General features: G+C 40.9%; 1 protein-coding gene across 7 annotated transcripts in view; it reads right to left on the bottom strand.

Annotated features, from left to right (window-relative positions):
• Window positions 1-6292: 6292 nt before the first annotated feature.
• NEDD4 (neural precursor cell expressed, developmentally down-regulated 4, E3 ubiquitin protein ligase) overlaps window positions 6293-10300 on the bottom strand; it is a 50949-nt gene continuing 46941 nt past the window's right edge. For all 7 annotated transcript variants that reach the window (XM_008637207.2, XM_017738056.1, XM_017738063.1 and 4 more), the window contains 2 exons: window positions 8187-8259; window positions 6293-8109 (listed from right to left, as the gene is read on the bottom strand). In XM_008637207.2, coding sequence (XP_008635429.1) covers window positions 8007-8109; window positions 8187-8259 — 176 coding nt within the window. In that variant the 3' untranslated portion in view covers window positions 6293-8006. The remainder of the gene's footprint in view (window positions 8110-8186; window positions 8260-10300) is intronic.

Genomic DNA, 10300 nt, shown 5'->3' with positions numbered 1-10300 from the left:
CACTGTGTGGAAATCCTGTCTGGAGAGGCTGGGGCCATCCCACCCAGCCTCAGCAAGCTGCTGCACCCAAAGCATGATGCCTAACGAGAGCAAACCTTCAACATATAGACAGCAGCCCTCCAAATCCTGCCGGGTGTTCAAACTCCTGTTGGCTTCAGGGGGAGCCTGCCCTGTTAACACCTCCAGAGCAGGACACCACCAGTCATATCCTGCAGGCCACTCCCCACCACAGCCCAGCCCTGAAGCAGCTGCAGCCCCACACCAACTGATTGAGCTGCTTCAATTACATACAGCGTGATCAGGATTCATTTCTTTCTCCAGTGAGAGATCAACTGATCCAGTTTGTTTGCACCTTAAGAGTCAAATAGCTGGACCTTTTCCAGTACAGAAAAGTATTTTCGTGACCAAAATGTTGTTCATTTTTCCAACGCAGGTCTATCTAAGCATGCAAAATTTCAACTTCACCACTTCACCTCTTATCTTTACAAAATTGTAGACATTTATACAAATGAAAATGTGATCTTAGAAAGGCTTACAGTTAGACTCCGAATTCTCAGCATAGAAAATAGCAAAATGAATTAATTTGCAAAATAATAATTTTTAGCTACCTGTTAATAGAGCTCAATCGTATTACATTGGATAAAGCAGCACCTCACATTCTGATAGCTAACCTTTAATTATACTAAGAAAAGCACTTCTAACATTCTGATAAAGCACACAGAATGACTTTTTACTAACCTGTGAAATAATTATTCTGTGAGTCTTCAGCACAGGATGCCTATAACTACTGGACTGAGACCCAAAATAGGAATGAATAGCTTCTCAGTCCCCTGGTTTTGGGTAATTTCTGTGGGTCTACATAAAAAGGCAGGCATTTATTTAAAATTCTACATTACAGCAAGCAATAGTGCATGAGCAACTAATTAGGAATAAATCTGTTAAGGACGGACAACTAATTGCTGGGCAGCAGTACATAGAATGGGAAGGCTCATAACTCCATCAAACACTTTCTGAAACGGAATTTATTACATAATTATCATAACTAAAAAATAATGTGTTGTAGCTGTTAAAAGAAAATAAAATATATTCACATAAACCACAGCTTCAGCTAGAGAATAATTTCTAATATATTCTATAGAGAAATTCCCTTACTTGGGCAAAGGAAGAAAGCAGATTTTTCAGACAAAGGGATGGCATGGCCTGGCCAGGGTAACTTCTACTGAAGTGGCATAGTTTGTCATATCTGACAACCCACTGAAGAAAGTTATCACTAGTTAAGGGCCTGACCCTGCATTCCTTAAGTAGACAAAAATCCCTTTGAAGTCAATGAAGCATCCTGCTCGGATAACTATATCAGGATTTAGCAATTAATGAAAACTTCTAATTTCTTAAGTAGATTACAAAAGATTTTCCCTGAAAAATAACTATTACACGTTACTCACAGCAAATCCCTGACAGCGTGGGTTTGCTTCCAGCAGCTCTTGCAGCACAGGAACTGTTTTTCACTAACTAGGAATTACCAAAAGTCAAAACCACATTGTTTTCTATTTGCATTGATCTGCCTAAAGTGTTCTTCTCTAGCTAATGTCTAGTTGAAGGTTTTGACAGCTCTGCATTGAAAAGGTCAGTAAGCAGTCCTCGGGGCAGTTTGATTTAAATCTTTAGCATTTTGCATACTCCCAAGCAGCAGCGCATAGAAGGAGGTGTATTAACAGCCTCTAAAAGGTCATACTTCCCAGCCCTCAAAACAAAACCCCAATCAGAAATATTTCAGCTTGTAGAAAGCATCAGAAAAGCTAACGGAAAATTATGGAAACGTGCCATTAAATTAAACTCAAAATGGGTTAAGAAAAACAAATTGTAATGTATGTTTTTAGACTGTGGTGTATTTCAATGGGAAGTTTTACATTCTGTCACATTTGGGAAGGCTGCCCTTATCTGTCTTTGCTCAAGAGGCAGGCTCACTTACTTAATGTCTGTTTAGGTTTCCCAAGCCGCTTAGCCTCCTCCCCCTCCCCAAAATCCCAAGCCTCTCTCTGGGATGAGAACCTGAAACCTACAATGCAAAATTTGTTTGAAGTCTCATTAAGCAAGAAACCTCAAATTAAGGACAGCTCAGCAAAACAAAACATTTTTCTACAGAATCACATGGACATAAAGCAAGCATTACATGGAAGTTCTCCCTCATTATCCCCTTTGTGAATTGTTTGTATTCTGATTAGCGTGCTAATGATATATGTTCCTCAGAGAAAAAGCAATTGTCTCCAAAGAAAAATGATTTAGTATTAAGAGCACCAAAGCTTGTGCTTGCATCTCCTACTGATTCTGTGATGCTGCAGAGCAAAATGGCAGCTGTTAAATACTTAATTCCCATTTATAACCATGGAAGATGGTAGGTGTTGATTGCCTTTTAAACGTATAGACATTTCAAAAACATGCTTCTATGACACCAGAGGTATGGATCCTTGGTGATAGACTGCAGAAAAATGGGCTCCTCTCAGTTCACATCATAAGAATTGCACAGTGAGTCTTTTAATAGTTGAGTAAAACCAGGAGATATTAAAATAAACAAACTGCCTGATAAAATGCAGAATCTCATACAAAAATAATATTGTAAGACCCTATCTGAAGAACTCAAGTACTACAACAAACTAATTAATGAGAAACAGAAAGGAAAACACAGACAGCATGAAAAATGACAGAAGAGTTGGTCTCCTAACAACTGACATCATTTTTGACCACACAAGAAATGAGTAAAATGAAGACAATATTTAGAAGTACACATACTCGGTTTTGAGTATTTTTTGAGTATTTCATATGTTTTAGCATGTTATCATTGCCACGATGCAATTCCCACCCTAGGGAATTGATGAGTATCATGTATTTGGTAAGTAATGCTGAAATTGCACTGAAAAGAGTACACAAAAAAAAAAAAAAAGGAAGTCTCTGCTGATCCAGGACGTGCCCCACATTGACAGTATGCCAGAGGCAGCCGTGGATTTAAAGGACACGTGCAGATTTTTGTAAAGATGTCATCAATTAGTGAAATAGCACCAAACTGTGCTATGAATTTACAAAACAAATGAAATGTCAAGGCACTAGGATAGCTTACAAAGTAAGTGTATGTATGAAATAGTGAGGTTAGAGAGAGAAAGTTAGGATAAAGAAGGAAAATCAGTAGTTTACACTCATGTATTTTGCCTAGGTTTGATGCATTAGTACTCAACCTAGTCTCTAATTAAAAAAACCAAACTTGTTTGATATGCCACAGATGTGATTTTTAATAGTAATTAAAAAGAATTTAAGTCATGTGTCCTTCAAACTGCATAAGTGAAGACTCAGTGGCACTTTCTATAGAAATTGTTAACTTCCTCTTAACCTGGAGCTCTACCTCATGATGCAGCCAGAATGCTGAAGAATCACCTGCACCACCTTGAGAAGTGAGAGACTTGATACAAGTACCACTCAGCCTAAAAACCTGTTGAGAGAAATTAATTTTGAAGGGAAAAACCCACAGCCCCCACCACCCCTAACCTCCAAGTGAGTGTTGAATGTGTCTTGTTCATGCCTAAAGTCTCATTTCCCTACCACCAGACTGCACAGCAATTACACAGACATAATTACCTTCAGAGTAAAGGAGAAATTTTAGAGAAAGATGATTTCTTACCAAAACCCTGTAAGTCAACACAAATCAAATTAGTGACATGGACTGAAAAATCTAAGAAAGCCTCACCCACAGCAGCGTAAGCAGACCTTTGAATTAGGAACAGTTTACACTGCAAGTCTTTGTTGAGGTGCATTTATATACTTAGTTAATCTATATACTTACCTTTTTTAGGCTAAATAAATTCACTTCTTCAAAAGCATCATAAATATCTATTTAGAAACACCCTTTACTATATAACTGTAATAATTAACACACAAATAAACACCATCATCCTTATTAAACATGCAACAGGAATGGTTTAAGTTCCCAGGAAAGTTCAGCTCCTGAGAAGTTTCCCGGAGGTTTCACACCATCCCAACACATCTAACCCCCATGCCAGCAGCTCACATCCTGCTGTGCCAGCAGCTCATGTCCCTGTGCTGCCCTGTCACCCAGTGACCCCAGCGGGCCAGGGTGAACCCCCGGGGAGGCCTGGCCCAGCCATCTCCAGTGCCCAGGGAGGCCCCGCAGCTACTCCCAGCCCAGCCAAGAGTCCAAATCCTGGGCAGAGCCTCCACTGGAGTCTCCATGTTCTATACAAGATGCCTGGAATCAGTACTGAGCTGCAGAAGCCACAACCAATGCAGGGAACTGTTTTGCTTGCAGCTCTCTCCAGCTTGGAGCAGCCCAGAAAACTGCAAGCACAAACTCCCCTGAATTTTCAGTGCGGTGTTTTCAAAGCTGAGGAAAGCAAAACTATTCCTGTTGCAGTCATGCTCTCCCTCCCATTGTGATCCAGCCTCTGCCTTAGAATGTACATCTTTCTCAAGATCTTTCTCATGAGCTCTCAGAGAGTCTCTTCACAGATCAATGCTTCTTAACCAGATCTGCACAAAATCTCTTACCAAACAATCCTATATCCTCTTTTCTTCCCAGCATATTAGCTCTTACCTGCGTGAGAAGCTTTTCTTCCTTACCCCTCACCTGGCACTGCTCGGTGTTAAGAGCAATGAAATCAGTGTGACAGAGCTGGTTGCTGGCTCACAAGGAAGCAGCTGTTAACCTCTCCTCTGCAATGCCACAGTAAGAAGCCTGCAGTTGACATGCAGAACTGTGTTTCTGGTGAAAAAAATTGGTGTTCATAGGAGCGTCTCTGGAGTTTCCCCCTCTCTCTGTGTATGTGCTTCAGGGAACACAGAGGTTGATGTGCAGAAAATACAAGTACAAAGGGACATGCAGCAGATCCCAAAGAGCACCTCCCTGGTTGCCCAAGACTGCACCATTGTTTGGCTGTTCATGGCCCCCTACAGAAGCCTCCCAGGTTGCTCCCCTTTGCACTGCCCTGCCCACAGATGTGAGGGAATTTTGTCTCCCCTAAGAGCCAGGGTTTAAAATTCTAGAATTTCCTGAGAAGCTACAAAAAACACCCTGCCCCCCTCCTCATGACAAACAGCAGCCTAGGGCAAGTCCTGACCAGGATGTTCCCACAAGGGCCTGCACCAGCCCGTTGCCCCCTCCACAGTCCTCCCTGCATCCAGCCATACAAGCCATGTTTTTACTCCTCCTGGCTTTTCCCTGTCTGCCTCTGTGTTCAGGCACACAAGGCAAGCCCCCTTCAGCCTGTGGCATCCTCCACAAAGGCTGCCTCATTCTTATCACCCTGCCCCAGCTGACCAGAGGGTTGGAGCACCTCTACTCTAAGGAAAGGCTGAGAGAATTGGGATTGTTCTGGAAAAGACAAGGCTTCAGGGTGACCTAACTGTGGCCTTCCAATACCAAAAGGGAACTTACAGGATAGATGGGGCAAGGCACGTAGTGACCCTTCCAATACCAAAAGGGAACTTACAGGATAGACGGGGCAAGGCATGTAGTGATGGAACAAGGGGGAATGGGTTCAAGTTGAAAGAGAGTAGGTTGAGACTAGATATTAGGAAAAGCTTTACTGTGAGGATGGTGAGGCACTGGAACACATTGCCCAAAGCAGCTGTGACTGCCCTATCCCTGGAGGTGTTCAAGGCCAGGTTGGATGGGGCTTTCGGCAACCTGGTCTAGTGGAAGATGTCCCTACCAATGGGAGGGGGGTTGGAACTGGATGATCTTCAAGGTCCCCTTCCCGCCCAGGCCATTCTATGGTACTCAGCACCACCAACCTCTCCTTTACTTAAGCACAAGCTGCTATCACCCACCACTCCCCCACAAACCTAGTTTAAAGCCCAGAGAAAGGATGTGTTGCTGGGCACTCCCTGCTGCAGGTGCAGGGTTTCAGGGCCCCTCTTCCACTCCCCATCCAGCTGTGCTGGCTGTGCATCTGCTGGGAAGGTTCCTAGAGCAAGGAGGAGCCTGGCCCTGCCTCACCTGGTCAGCAGTGTTGCTGAGGGGCCTCCCCTCAGCGTCTCTAGGCCGGCCATGCACTGAAGGCTGACAGAGACCTAGAGCTTCTATAAAAACACAGTGTGCATTTTTCCGAGGCTGCACGTCTCAGGAACAGAACACCAGGAAACAGCACTGCTGCATCTTCACAGCTCTGCAAAAGTAGCAGCATGTTGTGGTGGAATTACTGCCGTGGCCTACCTAGGAGTATAAAAACTACTAAATTCTTGCTATTTCAAGATTACTCATTTGCACTTCAAAGAACTGAATCACAACTTATTAGAATAAACTTTTATTTACTGCTCTCAGGATCCTTATTTTATACTTTGAAGTATGCAACAAAACCTGCTACATTCAAATCTATACAGATTTACTGATATATCATTCACGTTGTACAAAACTGCTTATAGATTTGGGAAATTTGTATAAGTTACCTTTATTTACATGTAATACTCTCAGTCCTAATGACCTAGTCAAAGGATAAAACAAAGTGGGATTTTAAATATCCCTTAAGACCCATTAACATTTGTTACATAATTTACATATCTTCAGAGAGAGATGTGCTACACTTCCTTCTTGCATATTTATAAAGACTGTGACTAAACAGAAATTTGCTGGCCAAAGCTGGGTACTGTCATTTCCTCTGATCATATTGGTAATAAAATGTTAAAATTTGAGCAAGCCAGGTATACAAACCAATTTTTTTCTTTCAGAACCAACTTTGCTAATCATTTTAACCAGCACTTGCTCAAAAACAGTCTTAACATTAATACAAAAAATACCCACATTTACAAAAGAAATCAAACTAATATTTATATATGACAAGTTTATCTATGATAAATTGCATGTTGTTGGTTATGACTTTGGTTATATTGTATTAACAAATTTGGTTTCTAGACTAACACTGGAGAAAAAAAAATATAAAAATGCAGCTGTAGAAACTAGCAACCTGTAAACATATCACAGAACCAAATTCTGCACCTGATCACATGTGCAAAACCACCATGCAGTTTAGAGGAGCTTGCACATAACAGACTGCTGAATTTGGCCCAGAAAACCCTGTAAACATGTTCTTTATTGTTATGTAGTGCAATACTGCAAGAATGGATAATAAAGGCCTCTAACTATCAGTAACTAAATACTGAGTGATATCCATACAAATTTCACTTTAAGATTGATTTGTTGCAAAAGGCTGAATTGAAAATATTATCATTCAGCTACAAATTTATCAAAAAAAGTGATGAACACTCAATAAACCAACATCGGTATACAAATTCAGACAAAAAATGGATATAATTTCTCATTAAAACTCAGAATTATGCTTCTTATCTGTTTTGTATAAAAATCTTGGGTTTGTTACATTGTTTTAGCAAAAGCAAGTCAGAAGAAACAGAAGTCTAACAACCATGTCAGCAAGTCAGTGTTCTGCAAACAAATGTTTTCCAATGTTTTATCTAATGTGCTGAGTTATAAGGTGCTTTGGGCAGATCTGTTGCAAAGAGCCTGAAGCAGCACAGATTATGATATTGTAATACATGAAGTTTGTTAGGTTTGTTGCTTTTTTTTTGTTTGGCTGGGGATTTTTCTAAAACAGTTTAACAATTTCAGTTGTTGTTCTTAAAGCAGCAAATCAAATTTAAATCCTCTGCAAAGATTTCTTCACAGCTTTACTTCAGTAGTTTACTGCAGGACAGTCTCAAATATTGTACAGGAGGCAACTGATAAAATATTTTAGGTTTTGACTTACTTGGCACTGGCTGATCCAATGTGTATATTGCATGTATTGGCAAAGTACACAAAACTAGGGAAATGACAAAATACATTTTCAAAAGTTAGTGATTTTTAATACTTAGTTATTTTACATGTGATACTATGAAGATTCAATTGCCATGTGACTAAATACAATGGTAGTCCCTGGAAAATTCAGATTTGTTTGTAAACCTTTAAAATGAAATTGCAGCACTGGACCAATATAATTTATGTCTGTGTCTTAATCAACCCCATCAAAACCCTGAGTGTTTTCAATCGCTAGAAGAAGTTTATCCCATAAATCTTCAAACGAGTCATATGGAGGCAAATCCAAGCGATTAAAGCTGAAAAACAGATGAAAACTCTTAAGCATTTTATCACTCTTACTAGAGGTCATAATTTATCTGAATTAAATACTCACCAGGTATGAGCTCTTGGCAGTTTTTCAGGGGTACCCCACTGCTCAACTGTGAACAACTGTGGTCCATTTGAACCTGCAGAAAAGAACACACCCATTTTCAACCTATTATAAGATCCTTTTAGAATCAGAAATTAAAATTACGACATATTTGGGGGTTTTGCAATCCAGTTCTGACATTAGAAGGAGCTATCTATATGAATAAAATACAGACTATTGTCAGTAATGGCCAATAATCCCAATTCACTTGTATTTTAATTATTTCTTGCTATACCTCAATTTCAAGAGACTTTTACACCTTAAACTCAGAAGCCTAAGACCTAAATGCATATGTGTAGCAACTGGCATTGAAAATTTTCTGGACAAGACCATTTTATACTGTTATAAATTTTGCATGTAAAAACGGATACATGTTTATCACCACATGCCAAGTTATATAACCAGGTAGAAAGTCTTCAATGTCCAGCTTTACCTACACAACAACAAAGTAGAGTAACTGAGAACTTCTGGAAACACGGCAATCATATGTGTACTCCAGCATGTTCTTATGCACCCGAGAGAACACTTTTTGGCTAGCAAGGGCAGCCCCAGCTCCCTCTGTCCTTCAACAACTGCCTTACAGCATGTCATATCTCAAAGTTTCTTGGACTTCTCAATTCTCAGCAAGTAGATGCAAAGGGCATTTTGTAACCGTTTCCTTAAACTGGGAGAAGACTGTACAGTTAAAAAAAAGAAAGACAAAAAAGTCACTATTTTTCAGAGACTGTTCAGTGTCCTAGTTCTCCAGCGCGGGTGGGTTTGCTCCCGGCCTCGGAGCACTCGCGTTTGAGGAGCAGAAATGCCTGTCTGTGCCACGAGAGGGAGATCTCCGCTAGGAAGCGGCTCCAGGGCCGCAGACCGGGCGTGGGAAGGAAACAGCCCGGCAGCAGCAAAGCGCCACGGACCAGCACAAAACACTGAGAAACCACCTACAGCTCTTTCAAGACAAGGTACAGGAAATATAATTGTTACTGGGGTTCCGTAAGGATGCCATGCTGGCCACAGTAAAGCAGAAATAACTGTAAGAGAAAAAAACTTGCACTGTGCAAGACAACTGCTAGTTGAATTTTTCATTAACGAGTGAGTGAATACAACTACAGAAGACTGCCCAAGTATTCTAATCCCTGGGTAGAAGGAAGCCAAGAACTTCAGCAGTTTCTTCCCTGTATCACTTCTGAGTTCTGTCTCTAGTAGTGTTCTTAGACAAATAAGCAGAACTCCTGAGGCAGCAGAACTCTGACTGGGTTCCCCTGCGATGAGCATGTGCTGCAACAAAAACAATGTCAAGGTTCAGGCGCAGCAGCAGACACACGGCTCAAGCCTGCTGAAGACACTGTCCTTCCCACTGGAACTCACAACTCATTTACTGATGGAACAGAAAAAAAACACCCAAGTATTTAAGATAAAAATGAAGACATGGGTAAATGGGAACACATAGATGGGTGGTTTTGTTCACAATCCTTTTGTTTTATAAACAAATTAATGTCTTGTTTATAAGAAAGGAAATGTTTAATCAAAGAGGCAAGTTAGGCTATTCAGTCATTTGCACAGCATCCCAAGCACTTTTAGCCTTAATAAAGTAATCTAGCAGAAAACTTAATAGCTGATGGCAGCTGAGAACAGACTTCCCCCCTAAGCCAAGCAGCCCCACCCTTTGTGGGCTGCTCTATCTGCTTGCCCGCAGTCTGCCCACAGTGGCTTTTCTGGCTTTGCTATTGAAATACGCTCCCTGCTGTCCTCTGCTTGTTTCAGCCTCAGCATTGTAGGTTCACTACTTTTCTTCTGGCTTTATGCTTAACTCGTGTCATTTCAGTGGTCCCCTTTGGAGTATATCCTTACAAACAACTGCATCTGTACAACTGTGGCTTGTGAGCAGATAAAAGCAGTCGGGGAACTGAAGTTAACTGCTGATGCCAGCATGTCTTTGTAATCAGATCTTGGATAACTGAGAATTTTCTTCAAGCTCAATCATGTGTTAAACAGGGATTTTTGCAGCTCTTGAGAACTTTAAAAATCCACATTCATTTGAGAAGTCCTATCCATTTGAAAACTTCCAAAACCAGAATTAAAACAAAGCA

This window comes from Corvus brachyrhynchos, unplaced genomic scaffold (genome assembly GCF_000691975.1).
Source record: "Corvus brachyrhynchos isolate BGI_N302 unplaced genomic scaffold, ASM69197v1 scaffold200, whole genome shotgun sequence".
In the NCBI taxonomy this organism is placed as follows: Eukaryota; Metazoa; Chordata; class Aves; order Passeriformes; family Corvidae; genus Corvus; species Corvus brachyrhynchos.
The sequence above is the reverse complement of the archived record's forward strand: the minus strand, read 5'-3'. Positions and strand labels throughout refer to the sequence as shown.